This window comes from Aquarana catesbeiana, linkage group LG06, assembly GCF_042186555.1.
Source record: "Aquarana catesbeiana isolate 2022-GZ linkage group LG06, ASM4218655v1, whole genome shotgun sequence".
NCBI lineage: Eukaryota > Metazoa > Chordata > Amphibia > Anura > Ranidae > Aquarana > Aquarana catesbeiana.
Genome location: NC_133329.1, coordinates 245,664,953 through 245,680,387, shown reverse-complemented (window position 1 = coordinate 245,680,387; position 15,435 = coordinate 245,664,953). Strand labels below are relative to the sequence as shown.

At 43.6% G+C, this 15,435-nt stretch overlaps 1 protein-coding gene across 2 annotated transcripts in view; it reads right to left on the bottom strand.

Moving 5' to 3' along the window:
* VPS16 (VPS16 core subunit of CORVET and HOPS complexes) overlaps positions 1 to 15,435 on the bottom strand; it is a 265,631-nt gene that overhangs the window by 38,809 nt on the left and 211,387 nt on the right. For both annotated transcript variants that reach the window (XM_073633127.1, XM_073633128.1), the window contains one exon: positions 13,845 to 13,941. In XM_073633127.1, the coding sequence (XP_073489228.1) occupies positions 13,845 to 13,941 (97 nt within the window). The remainder of the gene's footprint in view (positions 1 to 13,844; positions 13,942 to 15,435) is intronic.

Here is a 15,435-nt window from a genome sequence, read left to right as displayed (position 1 = left end):
CTGGAGATGACCCATCTGTTCTGACTTTCCTCTTGCCAGACTTCTGAAAACTGCAGAAGTCTTCCCCCCACCCTGGCGAGGGGGGGCGCCTCTTCATGATGAGGCTTTAAGATTCTGCTTTGCAAGTTCCCGGCCCCAGGACTTCTTTGAGCCTGGGCCTGACCCTGAGGTTTTCCTCTAGAATCTGACGGCGGAGGCCGTCGCCACTGCCTAGAGGCGGAAGCCCCTGACGCAGGAGAAAGAGCAAGTTTAAATGAAGGGCATTTATACTTTCTTTTGACTGGCAAAAGAGTACTTTTACCACTAGAAATTGTTTGGATGTATTTGTCCAAATCATCCCCAAATAGCCGATCCCCATGAAAAAGGAACCCAGTCAGGAGTTTTTTACATGGTGCTTCGGCTGACCAATTTTTCAACCACAGGATTCTACGCATATGTACTAGCAATAAGCGTAAGGCGGGACGCCTGGTGAATAGAATCTTTAATGGCATCTATGGCAAAGCATAATGCTTTTGGTAGTTCGGTCAAATCCCGGGCTTGTTGTGCAGGAACCTCTTTAAGGGCCTGTCTAAATTGGTCCTTTAGGGATTGACAGATGCCTATTGCAGTGACTGCAGGCTGAGGAACGGCACCTGCCAAGGAAAAAGCGGATTTTAAACAGGAATTCCAACCTCTTATCTGTTGGATCCTTAAGCATTTGTGCATTGTCTACTGGACAAGTTAGACTTTTATTCACACTGGAAATTGCAGCGTCAACTGCTGGTACCTTCCATTTTTTGGGGAATTTTTCCTCTATGGGATAGAGAACTGAAAATCTCTTTGGAGGGAGAAAATGCTTATGCGGGTGATCCCATTCAGCAAAAAGAAGCTGTTCTAGTAATGCATGAACAGGATATGCATGTAAAGGCTGTGAAGGTTTAAGGAACCCAAGGAAGAAAGCTTTCAGCAGACTCCGTTAGGGGTAGCATGAAAGTAGAACGAACCATCTCCGTAAGAGATTGTATCAGCAACTTCTCAGATTGCGAGGCTGAAAAAGGTTCATCTACCGTTGTTTCCTCCGCAGAGGAGTCATTGGTTTGTTTTTCCTCATGATCGCCTGAGGGTGACACCTCATCCTGTGCCCACTGTTCCCCTTGCAAAGGGTCTAAGGTGGGGGAGGCGGATCTAGCATGCTTCCTATCCATTTGAATGGAGGATGAGGAGATTAAAGCCACTAATCTTCCTTCCAGGCCCTGCAGGGTGGAGGAAAGGACATCTTCAGTCACGTATACAGGGGTTGAGATGTGAGAAGCAGCTGCACCACCAATTTGTTCCAATGGCTCACCCTGGCTTGCCATAATTGGTATTTCAGGCGAGGATAACAGTGCGGAGACACTACAGGAGGTCCTAACGCCTGGGGGAGAAATCTTTGTTTTTGTGGTGTCTTTTTTGGTACGCATAGTCCTAAGCACAAAAACAGAGGTACTATTAAATTGCACTAATTGCTGAACATAGTCATGACAGAATGATGCCGCTATTAAGTTCAGCCTAGTGCTGGGATAAAATGTCCTTCCCGTATTAAGAATGCCACTTGCAGCCTTTACGTGCCCCACCGCTCCTGTGTCCAGTGTACAGCCTGCTTGCTCCTCCTCGCTATCAGCTGAGGAAAGACTGCTCCAGCTGATTCTTAAGTGTGGAAATAGAAAAAATACAGCGCTACCAAATCCCTACCAGCAGTAGTTAAATTGTGAGATATACACAAAAAAACAACAATAGACCAGGAAAAAACTGCGCTAATGATTGTGTTAAAACTTGGTGAAAACAATGTATGAATGAATAAAAATCAATAGGTGTTTTGAATTGAATAAACGTCAATAAGTGAATAAATGTATGTGACCATGAAAATCATCAATAGAGACAGAAAAGTCCAAACCCAAATCCCTCAGTTATTCCCAGTGAAGGCTGTGTAGAAAACATGGGATAAAAAACACCACTCGTGATCCACCACATAGATATCGTGCTTACCAGAAGGCAAGCTTAATAAGCCTGTGTGTAAACTGGAGATCCGGACGCCAAACCAATAGCGCTGCTTCTGTGCTCAACATGAACTTGGAAGTACAGCAGATGACGGACCATAAATCAACTCAGGCTCAGGATCATAGAGGTAAAAGAAAACTAGCCATAGTGTGAATCCGCTTACACGTTTATTAAATAAAAGGAATTGCAAAAATTACAAGACTATGCAGTATAAAACATCCATAAGAACAGTTCGCCGGTCGGCGTTGCATACACCTGCTCACATCAAGGTCGCGTGCGTCAACCTCCCAACGTACGTTTCGTCTATAACTGACGTTGTCTGGGGAGCGGGCGACGCACTGACTCATCGCAATAAATACATGTGTGTGTAACCACGCCTCGTTGTGACTCCTCAGTGGCGGGAAACCAAATAATCTCTATGACGAGTTAAAAATAGAAAAAACACTATAAGTATGGAACCATGCATATCATGGTAAGAGGACTCGAGCAAAATAATTAATTAAATAATAAATATAAGTCAGACACTTATGCATCCGACAATAGGTAGGCACATCAAATGCTGGACCAGCATATATACCCGCATGGACATACAATATGGAATAAACCTCACTGCGCCATCTAGTGGAAAAAGAAGAATCTATCACTAACAGAAATACCCATTATTGTCTATATAGGGATCAGATCTGATTCTGACTGTATATAGCATGAAGTGGTCATAGCAGACCAAAACATTAGACATATGTCCTAAAGAATAAAAATTAAAAAATAATAATTATATTTAAAAAATATATAAAAAATATGAAAAATTGATATAAATAAAAATATGAAAATAAATAAATAAAAAGGGCTATTGTTCATACATGGAAAATGTATCTATTCAGCATTTGTATAGATACATTTTCCATGTATGAACAATACCCTTTTTATTTTTATTATATTTTTATTTATATCAATTTTTCATATTTCTTTTTTAAATATAATAATTTATTTTTATTCTTTAGGACATATGTCTAATGTTTTGGTCTGCTATGACCACTTCAGGCTATATACAGTCAGAATCAGATCTGATCCCTATATAGACAATAATGTGTATTTTTGTTAGCGATAGATTCCTCTTTTTCCACTAGATGGCGCAGTGAGGTTAATTCCATATTGTATGTTCATGTGGGTAAATATGCTGGTCCAGCATTTGATGTGCCGGCGTATTGTCGGATGCATAAGTGTCTGACTTTTGGTCAGATTATTTGGTTTCCCGCCACGGAGGAGTCACGAGGCGTGGTTACACACACGTATTTATTGCGAAGAGTCAGCGACGTCAGTTATAGATGAAACGTATGTCGGGAGGTTGACGCGCTGACGTCATTCGACTTTGATGTGAGCGGGTGTATGCAACGCTGGCCGGCGAACTGTTCTTATGGATGTTTTATACTGCATATTCTTCTAAGTGCAATTCCTTTTATTTATTAAACGTGTAAGCGGATTCACACTATGGCTAGTTTTCTTTTACCTCTATGATCCTGAGCCTGAGTTGATGGTCCATCATCTGCTGTACTTCCAAGTTCACGTTGAGCACAGAGAAGTAGCGCCATTGGTTTGGCGTCCGGATCTCCAGGCTTATTAAGCTTGCCTTCTGGTGTGATATCTATGTGGTGGTGGATCACAATGAGTGGTGTTTTTTATCCCATGTTTTCTACACAGCCTTCACTGGGAATAACTGAGGGATTCGTGTTTTTTGTGTTTGGACTTTTCTGTCTCTATTGATGATTTTCATGGTCACATACTTTTATTCACTTATTGACTTTTATTCAATTCAAAACACCCATTGATTTTTATTCATTCATACATTGTGTTAAAAAACTTGGTGAAAACAATCATTAGCGCAGTTTTTTTCTGATTCTTAAGTGTGCCGTTTTGCCATGCGTCCTCGTGGACGTTACATGGCGCCACACCTAGGCCCCGCTTCCTTCGTAAACCTGCCCCCTTCTTAAACCCGCCCCTCCTTTTGTTTGAAAAATATTCCTGTGCTCGCTTGCGGGTGGCTTTCAGGTCCGCAGACCCAACACGAGTGGGGGGGGAGGCAGAGCCCATGACACCAGCCAGCAGTGGGGGGGGTAACACCGCTGATGTTTCCCTAACCCTCTGGTCCCTTCAGGGGGGAGAAAAAAAAGCATCGGCAGATCTCTTACCTGAGAGGCATCCCCCTGCAAACTTCTGCGGCCACACACAGACTGACACTGAGTTTTACAGTGAAGACAACAGATTAAGGTATGTGTATTTACTCCCTCTTTTTTTTCCCTTAAAGAAGAAATCAGTGGACTTTTTGGTTCCTAAGTTTCTTCCCTTACCTTATCCCCGCAGGATTTGCTGATTTAACAGACAATCCAACCATCACCCATCACGGCGGGATGCGTTTAGCAAACCTTCAAGGACCGGGTCCCTTTTTATCAGGGTTCCACTCCCTTGGACCTGTAAAAGCACCCCTCCAGGAAATGCTTTTAGGTTGCATGACCAAAGCCCTGGGTCCTGGGGTCCAGCCCTCAAAGAGAGGCGTTACAGGCAAAACCTCGTGCTTCGGATATGAGGCTCGGGCACCATCCACTTTGGCCTCAGTGGCACTTTGGATGGATCTGGTCTATGGAGGCTATTTAAATCCAGCAAGGATCCCTCCTGGAGCTCCTTAGAGCACATCTTCACTCGTGACCAACACCTTAGACACTGGGGAAAAAAACTGAGGTACTCCTGGTAGGAGGAGGGGTTATATAGGGGAGTGAACTTCCTGTATTGGGTATACCAGTGTCCATCACCTGAAGGTGCCTATATACCTATTAAGTTATGACTTAGGCTCTGTGTCCCATGATGTACGATAAAGAACTTGTGTTTTTACCAAAATTGTCACTCTTTTTGTTTATAGCGCAAACGATAAAAACTGCAGAGATGATCAAATACCATCAAAAGAAAGCTCTATTTGTGGGGAGAAAAAAAGACGTCAATTTTGTTTGGGTACAGCATCGCACAAACGCGCAATTGTCTGTTAAAGCGACATCGCAAAAAATGGCCTGGTCATTGAGCAGCCAATTTCTCTGGGGCTGAAGTGGTTAAAAGGAGTGAAGTGGTTAAAAAGGTACACATAACAAGCTTTCCAAGGTAGATACATTCTATTCTAAGTTTTGTAACTTGAAGGATACCACAAGGTTCATTTTAAGACCGAGAAAGAGAATGCAAAACATTGTATATAAAAAGAAAGTTTATTTTCTAAAAAAATTACTCTTGTAGGAGTGACAGGCTCAACTGGTATTGGCAGCAGTAAAGCATAGATGAGACAGGGACACCCAAGAACAGTACAAATAGGTTTATCCTGCATTTTTTTATTCAGCAAGGCAGCAAACTAAAACAATTTAAACGCAGGAGGGATTTTCTGCATAAAACAAAAACATTTAATGTTCTGTGGCTACCATGTAAAATGTGGACCTAGAAATATGGGCTTTATCCCACCCAAAGCTCTAAGCTACGAAACTCAGAACAGGATTTATTAAGATTCTGAGAAAACAAAACAAAAATATCTCCAGATCAGTCATAAACCCTTGAGCCCCCCTCATGTGTAGGTGATAAACATAGATGACACATTATATACAGTCCAGAGCTCTGACAGCCGGTGATGCACAGTCTAACTTCCCCCCAGCAGCCTTTTATATGGTCAGATCAGGGAAAGTATTGCAATGCAAAAAACATTTGGATGCATCCACAGTAATATATATTGTAACTGTATAGGTTTAATCCTTTCACTGCCAGGTCTGTATAGCGTATGAACCTACAGCACTGCTTCCAGCTGGCCAGGTCTATAGGTTGCTTTGTAATATATATTATATTCATATACAGTATATATATATATATATATATATATATATATATATATATATATACACACACACACACACACACACACACACACACACACACATATACATACATACATACACACAGTGGGGTTGGAAAGATTTCAGACCCCCTTAAATTTTTCAGTCTTTGTTATATTGCAGCCATTTGCTAAAATCATTTAAGTTCATTTTTTTTCCTCATTAAATGTACACACAGCACCCCATATTGACAGAAAAACACAGAATTGTTGACATTTTTGCAGATTTATTAAAAAAGAAAACTGAAATATCACATGGTCCCAAGTATCAGACCCTTTGCTCAGTATTTAGTAGAAGCACCCTTTTGATCTAATACAGCCATGAGTCTTTTTGGGAAAGATGCAACAAGTTTTTCACACCTGGATTTTGGGATCCTCTGCCATTCCTCCTCTCAGATCCTCTCCAGTTAAGTCAGGTTGAATGGTAAACGTTGGTGGACAGCCATTTTTAGGTCTCTCCAGAGATGCTCAATTGGGTTTAAGTCAGGGCTCTGGCTGGGCCATTCAAGAACTGTCAGGGAGTTGTTGTGAAGCCACTCCATTATTTTAGCTGTGTGCTTAGGGTCATTGTCTTGTTGGAAGGTAAACCTTTGGCCCAGTCTGAGGTCCTGAGCACTCTGGAGAAGGTTTTTGTCCAGGATATCCCTGTACTTGGCCGCATTCATCTTTCCCTTGATTGCAACCAGTCGTCCTGTCCCTGCAGCTGAAAAACACCCCCACAGCATGATGCTGCCACCACCATGCTTCACTGTTGGGACTGTATTTACCAGGTGATGAGCAGTGCCTGGTTTTCTCCACACATACCGCTTAGAATTAAGGGCAAAAAGTTCTATCTTGGTCTCAGACCAGTGAATCTTATTTCTCACCATCTTGGAGTCCTGCAGGTGTTTTTTTTTTTTACCAAACTCCATGCAGGCTTTCATGTGTCTTGCACTGAGGAGAGGCTTCCATCGGGCCACTCTGCCATAAAGCCCCGACTGGTGGAGGGCTGCAGTGATGGTTGACTTTCTACAACTTTCTCCCATCTCCCGACTGCATCTCTGGAGCTCAGCCACAGTGATCTTTGGGTTCTTCTTTACCTCTCTCACCAAGGCTCTTCTCCCCCGATAGCTCAGTTTGGCCGGACGGCCAGCTCTAGGAAGGGTTCTGGTCATCACAAACATCTTCCATTTAAGGATTATGGAGGCAACTGTGCTCTTAGGAACCTTAAGTGCAACAGAATTTTTCTTGTAACCTTGGCCAGATCTGTGCCTTGCCACAATTCTGTCTCTGAGCTCTTCAGGCAGTTCCTTTGACCTCATGATTCTCTTTTGCTCTGACATGCACTGTGAGCTGTAAGGTCTTATATAGACAGGTGTTTAGCTTTCCTAATCAAGTCCAATCAGTATAATCAAACACAACTGGACTCAAATGAAGGTGTAGAACCATCTCAATGATGATCAGAAGAAATGGACAGCACCCGAGTTAAATATATAAGTGTCACAGCAAAGGGTCTGAATACTTAGGACCATGTGATATTTCAGTTTTTCTTTTTTAATAAATCTGCAAAAATGTCAACAATTCTGTGTTTTTCTGTCAATATGTGGTGCTGTGTGTACATTAATGAGGAAAAAAAATGAACTTAAATGATTTTAGCAAATGGCTACAATATAACAAAGAGTGAAAAATTTAAGGGGGTCTGAATACTTTCCATCCCCACTGTGTGTGTATATATATTAATATATATTGTACAGTCACATCAGTCCCTGCCCCCAAGGAGCTTACAATCTAGGGTCCATAACTCACATTTTTTTACATGCGCATTCTAGGGCATATTTATACAGGAGCCAATTAACCTACCAGCATGTCTTTGGTGTGTGTGAGGAAACTGGAGTACCTGAAGGCACAGGGAGAACATGCAATTTCCCCCATGGATAAACTTACCAGTCTAGGGAGGGACCACTGCCTGAAGAACGCCTGCTCCTGAGAAGATAGGAGGTCCAGGTGATGATGTTTAACGCAAGTAAAAAAACTGGACCAGGTGGCAGCCTTGCATATTTGTTCCTTTCAGCCCAAGACGCAGACAAGGCTCTTGTTGAATGCGCGTTAACAAAAGACAGAGAAACCTTTATAACCCTGTAGGATTCAGCAATAGCCTACTTTATCCATCTGGCTAAGGTGGCCTTGGATGCCCCCCTTTTCATTTGTGTGTTTCCGAAAAGAGAACAAAGCATCTGTTTTTCTAAAGGTTTTGGTGACTTCTAGGTAGGTTCTTTTCTTTCTCGCCCTTCGGCGTACTGCAAAAGGTTGGTAGCACAATATGCTGGGATCTGTGGAAGGTACTGGCTACCTTAGGCAAAAACCCTGGATCTGTTTTTAACACAATCTGATCCTCAAAGATTGTGAGGAAATGCTCCCTGACTAAAAGGGGCTGCAACTCACTTACCATGCGAGCTGAGGTAATTGCCACAAGGAAAATTGTCTTTAGCGTAAGTAATTTAACTGAAGTATCTTTCAGGGGCTCAAATTGGAACTCTACCAGAGCCTGAAGGACTAGAGACAGGTCCCAGGTAGGACCTGTTTTAACAACTACTAGCTTAGATCTAGATATGGATTTAAAGAATCTAGCTATAGTGAGATTTTTCAAGAGAGAATACTGGAGGAAAACACTAATAGCCGCTGCCTGTACTTTTAACATACTAACGGAAAGACCCTTGTCGACACCCTCCTAAAAAAAAATCCAAAACTGATGGAACGTTGCAAGTCAATTTGAGATTTTCACATAACCAAGAGTTAAATTTCTTCCAAACCTTGGACTATATATCTCTTGTAACTGGCTTCCTGCAATTGACCAGGGTTTTGACCACTTTGTCCGTAAATCCCTGGGAGCTTAGTATCTTCGCTTCAGATACCAAGCCATCAAGTTTAAGGATACCACCTGCGGGTGCGACACAATAAGTCCTGTCTCTTTGGGAGGCTGAGTGGAGGCTCTGAAACCAGAGTCTGTAGCAGGGAAAACCAGGGCCTCTTGGGCCAAAAAGGGGCTATTAAGATGAGATCTGTCTCTTCAAGAAGAAACTTCTGGAGGACTACGGGAATTAGCCCGATAGGCGGCAAGGAGCAGCAGAGGTTGAACAGCCAAGGATTCGCTAGAGCATCGATCCCCAGAGATTGATCTGCTGGGTTCAGGGAAAAGAACTTCTTGCAATCGCCCTGATTTGCAAAAAGATTTACTTCGGGAGATCCCTATCTGTCGGTAAGTTCAACAAAAATCTCCGAATGGAGGCACCAATTGTTTCGACACACCTGGTAGCAGCTGAGATAATCTGCCAGACAGTTTTGCGTCCCTTTCAGGTGTATTGCTGCAATTGAGGCCAGATTCCCTTCTACCCATGATAAGATCCCCTGGGCTATGATTAGAACGATCCGACTTCTCGTATTTCCTTGCTTGTTGAGGTATGCAACAGTAGTAATGTTGTCGGATAGAATGTGCAGATTGTGACCCCTGACCTCCATTTGAAATGCTTCCAAGGCTCTCTGTATCGCCAGAAGCTCCCTCTGATTTAAAGAAAGCCTTTGCTTCTCTGGGGGACCACCTTCCCTGTGCTACTGTGTTTAGATGGGCTCCCCATCCCCAGGAACTTGAATCTGTTGTGATCCTCTGGGATATTAGAATAGACCATTGCAAACCCCTTGTCAGGTGAAATTGTGACCTCCACCACCGCAAGCTTCTTTTTATCCTGGAGGGTATCCAAATCCTCGTCTTTAGGGAACTTGTGTATCCATCCCTGTTTTTCAGTAGAAACAGTTGCAGTGGTCGTTGGTGCAACCTTGCCCATGGAACTGCGGTAAAGTAAGAGGTCATCAGACCCACTGCTCTTGAGATTTCTCGGAGTGAGATCCAGTGATTGGTCTGCAAGACTAAAATCACCTGAATTATCTTTGAGACTTTCCTGTGGAAGGAAAATCTGATTTACCGAACAAATTTTGTATCCCAGATAAGTCACCTTCTGGGCTGGAATCAGGGAAGACTTCTCTCTGTTGAGCAAGCAGCCCAGTGACTGTAGGAAGTCTCGTATGGTCTGGAAATCCACCTCTAGTTTCTGGTATGACTCTGCCACCACTAGGAGGTCGTCGAGGTAAGGGATGATTGTAATCACTTTTAGCCTTAACGAGCCAGCGCTTCTCCCAAGACCTTTGTGAAGATGTGTGGGGCTGATTACAACCCGAAAGGTAGGGCTTGGAATTGAAAGTGACGGATCTCCGAACCCATCTTGACGTCTATGTCTCAAAATTTTTTTGAAAGCTGAAAAAATAGGGATGTGCAAATCGGCATCCCTCAAATCCAGGGTAGCCATGAAGCAGTTTGGGTAAAGCAGATTTTTGATTGAAAACACTGTTTCCATGTGAAAAAGCTTGTACCTGATCGAGCGTTTAGAGACCGGAGGCTCAGGATAAGACGATACTTTCCCGAAGGCTTCCTGATGATAAAGATATGGGAATAAAAGCCTTTGCCCTGATCCGACCAAGGGACTGGGATCAGGACTTTCTGATCTGAAAAGTCTCCATTCTGGAGGCCCAGAGCTGTCGCTTTTACTCAATCTTGGGGAGGTATCGTGACCAGCAATCTCCCTGACGGCTGGGAAGAGAATTCCAGCCTGTGCCCATTGGTCACTAGGTCCAGCTCTTGAGATTTCTCTGAGTGAGATCCAATGGGCCTGTTGTCTTTTTCTCTCTGACCCTGCTACCTGCTTTGGCCACAAAAATGTTTTCTGCCCGTTGGCTTTTTCTTGTTTTTGGGAAAAGCCTTTTTCCTGTCAGCCATGCGCCTCTAGTTCCTCTTGCAGACCAAGGCCAAAAAGATGGTCGCCTGTTAAGGGAAGACCACATAGGCGCAACTTAGCAGCAGAGTCACCTGACCAGGTTTTAAGCCAGAGACTACTTCTGGCCAAATTCACCAAGGCCGAGGTCCTAACTGTCATTCTAACAGACTCTGCGGAAGAATCTGCCATAAAACCAACTGCCCGAAAGAGGAGTGGGAAGGCCTTTTCCTTATGCATTCCTTCATACATAAGGTCATGTTTACACATTTGTACCTTCTCCTCTTCTATCTCAAGAGTTGCATAGATAGCCTTCAACAAGTCTTTTACATCCTCCAGTGGCAGCTTGTACCTCGAGTCCCTGACGGATTCTCTATCCTTAGGCGCTCCATCTGACCCGGATTCTTCCTGAGAAGAAATAGGAGATCTAGTTCCTTCCTCAGAAACCTCACTCTCCGCACTCTGTTGCAGAGTGCCTGAAATTGCTTGAGTCCTATCTGGGGATGGACCCTGTGAGGGGACCTGTATCTTTGCAATCAGGGATTTAAAATAGCTAAATGTATGACGTTAGCTCATCCCTAACTGAAGTCAGCACCTTCTGACAAGATACTGCTGGGTCATCTTTCACTAGGCAAGTGCGGAAGACTGCTTTACTCCATGAGAAGCTCAATTTGCCTCCGCAAACTGCACACTTCCTCTTAGGTGGCTGCACTTGAGCCTTGTCCTGAGTCTTGGCCTGAAGCAGAAAACAAATGACCCCAGGTTGTAAATGAAACCACTCCAAAACTCCATAACATCCCCGTGCAGGAGAGAGGAATAGGGTGCCTCCTTCACCAAGTCTCACAAGGTACAAGTGGAGAAGACTCACAGGCTTTGCAAGGGGGTACAAGTACTCCAAGCTTACCTGTGAGGTGCTGGTGCTGGAGCCTGCATCCGCTGCCTGTGCAGGTGCTGCAGAGGAATCCATCCTGCTCCTGTGGTGGTCCACAGCCTCTGCTGGGCCTTCACCCTTTTGAACACCAGCCGCCCAGCATGCTCTGTTCACACCATTGGAGACCAGAACCAGCGTCTCCGGCACCCGCTGATGACGCAAGCTGCCTCAGAAGTGACCCGCTGATTCTTACTGTGGGCCAGCTTGGAGCGCAGCGGCACCGCCCCCTCCACGCGCGCGTGGCTTTCACTGCTTTCCCCTGCACAAACAGCCAGGCTGTCAGTGGGAAAGCACGCCACTCTGGAATGGCCGGCCCACGCTGAACTGGGGCTACAGACATCCACAGCGGTCCTGGCCTTCCCCAGGCACTGAGAACAGAGGATAGCAGCAATGCCCTACTCCCCCCGGTGGAGGTGCCACTCTGGGACAGAGGAGAAGGTAGAAAATCTCTCCCTGATAGAAACAGGAGCATCGTTCCCGAGACCTAGGGAAACCAGGTTCCAGGAAACATGTTACCCCCCCCGACCGGAGAAAACAATAATACTGACATGGGGCCTGGAGGACCGCCCTTTTATCCGCTGTGGGTTAACATGTGTCCTGTCCTGGTAGGAGGAGCCCTAGGTCTCATTGGCTGTACTGGAAGATGCCTTGAGAAAATCAGGAGACATCCATTACCATTTCCCACTAAAAGAAAGCCCAATCTGTCCTAAAAAAAAAAAACAAGTTATAATCCACCTGGATACACTAATTAGTTGTGACGATATGTACAGTTTTACCAACACGTCAAAGTTGCAAAACTATGCTTAGGAATATAGATTTGTTTTAGGTGTCAAGGGGTTAAGAAGAAATAGGCTCCCAATAGGCACACCTGCCCTTAATCAATCAACTGCTATATATGGTCCAACTTGGAGACTCTCAAATGCAAGTTAGGACCTCACCTTACAGAGGAGCCAAGGCAAGGCAGTGTGGCTTCCACATATACAAATGTATGCAACTAAAACCTCTATTTTTAATGTCAATGATTAGACATTGCCATTTTTTGCAGGCTAGCTGATAAGTGTTCTGGGAAATCTTCTGTTTGTGCTGTTCAATGCCCTTCTATGTGCACCTTACTTCAAAAGCTATTTAAAAAATGGAATGGTTGCCATTCTTGTATAGCTTGCTTGATGGATTTGGTGTGGGGATACACTGGACACCTTCAGCTGCAATTGTGCTTGTTGGGCTTCTAGTGTATCTCTGCACAGGAATGGGCTCCCTCCAGGCATACCTGCCCTTAATTTACTCATTGCCATATATGGCCCAACTTAGAGACTCTCAAATTTAAGAGTTAGGCATGCACTTTATAAAGGAGCCTTGGTGAAGCAGAGTGGCTTTCACATATATTTGCAAAAGTATGCAACTAAAACCTCTGTTTTTAAGGGATAAGCTCACCTTTTGAAACACGTGATACCCATATTCAGGGTATAACATGTAACATGTTACAGATGCAGCAGCCCCCGCACCCAATCCCTTTCCTGTCAGTGTGTAACTGCCTGCTTGTACCAGGTACGCACAGACAGCTTACACTGACAGTTTGCAAGAGCCCTGCATTGCACCCGTGATCTGCTAATCGCGGGTTCAATGCTTTGCAAGCTCCTAGTAAAATATAAAAAAAAAAAAAACTATGCACTTTTTTTTACCTGCAAAAAGATGTTTGATGATTTTTTTGCAGGCTAGCTGGTGTGCTGGGAAATCTGTTTGTACTACACTCTACCCAAGACCCACCCAACATGTATTCCCTCCCTGCATGGTCCACATCTAGGGACCCCCGGTCCGCTACCATCTAACCCTGTCTGGTTTTACCATTTTTTTTTACTGTCTCGCTGCTTATGTGTGTCTCACTTGAGTTCATGCTTTACTTTGAATATACATCTGTAAACTGTAACGTGGGCACCAAACCACACTTGAAATTGTTCAGTAAAAATGATTATGGGAAACAAAACCGTGTCAGAATTTATTACCCGTCTTCTTAATACGTCTTTTTGTAGGTGATCGGGTTGGAGAGATTTTCCAACACTTCCTATACTGACATAAAGTGAGGGGGAATTGAAAACTAAAAACATCTAAGCTAGAGCTGAAATGTAACCTTTTTATGAGTCTTAAGATTTTTAAGCTAATAATACTGATAGCAAGTGAAAGCAATTACCAAGTATCCTATGGGAGATTTTTTACTTTTTGAAAAGTTCTCCAACTCATCCCAATCATTCTTCTCTGCCAGAGCAGTTAGTTTCAGCCACCAGTACCTGAGGAAACAGACATGTTATCTTCATCTGATCAGAAAAAAAAATAATGAATACTTTATGTTTTAGTGAGGAGAGAAAATGGGTAAAGTTAAAGCTGGAATCTACAGGATTTTTTACATCAGCATAATAGATCATTTCCATATAATGAAAACTAATCTTTAGAAGAAACCTGTAATCTGAGAAATAAGTAATCTGCCATTGCCGTCTCCCTGAATAAGATTGATACTTGGCTGTTATACTGAACTGTGCATATGGTTTCAGTTCTTTCAGTCACTGACTCAGAACAATCACATAGACACGGATGTCCAAACTTTGGATTAGTCATAGGCCAGTCACTTAGCAAGAACTGAAATGCCAACTAGCATTTTCATGAGGTAGCCCGCAGTATACATATTCCTCTCCACACAAGTTTTATTTAAAGCACACAATAAAAGAATACATTACTATAAATATACAATTTAATAATATACATAACATACATATATGTTTACTGGAACCACTAAATGGTAATTTCCATCTGAAGGGTTAACACACTAGAGAATAAGTGCAGTGAAACTGTAGGGTTGCGCACATGAACTCTGCAATTTGTTCCTGCCATTTCAGTGGGAGGTAGCGGTTTCCTGCCTTAGCTTTCATTTGCAAAAGATGTGGTTCTACCACAGTTGGTTCTTTGTGCCACCTGCAGTGACCTGGTCACTTCTGGTCCATTGAACTTTTCCTGCTCCCAGCAACTGGTATGTGAGTATCCCCAGTTTTAACCTGGTGTTATCAAATAGTTACACAGTGCAACATGTTGGATCCCAACTGTAAGGGAAGAAGCCCCACTGAATTGGGTCTCTACAGCTCACAATCCATTAACAGTCCCAGGGCAGCCTGCAGTCCCTTTCCTCAGGGACCCAACACTGACAGTCTGGATAGCTATTCCTTGCCTGAGTTAAAACATTCTTTCGGATCTTCTTTAGCTTAGTCAGGTGTGGCCTGCTTTATCTAGAGAAGAGCTCTTTTGTAGTTCTGAATTTATTTATAGGCCAAATTGCAACTATGTTTGCAGACTCAGAACGTAGAGGCCGTAAGCACAGGTCTATGCCTACTCCTCAATTATCCATGTCAGACGTGCCTGCAGCTGTGGTAGCATCTGAGCCTTCTGTTGCTGCATCGCTGTCTAATGAAGAATTTCACAAATCCTTGATAGGTGAATTTGCTCCCGAGTAGCTGCAGCCAGCTGCCTTAGCTCCCAGGCTTGGAGCTACCATATTGGTTTTGATTAATGCAGAGCACTCCACCATAGGTTTAGAACAATGGTCGTAGCTACTACTAGCGCTGTCACTAGTCTGGGGATGCCTCAAAGTCCCAAAGACTATCAAACACTTTTCTGGAGTACTCCTTGCTTCAGTCAGTTTTGCATGGTGACTGGAAAACTACTGATAAACTATTCATGTACTTTACAGACCAGTACCATCTGAGAAGGTTTGAGAAGGTGTTAATAAACGTAGA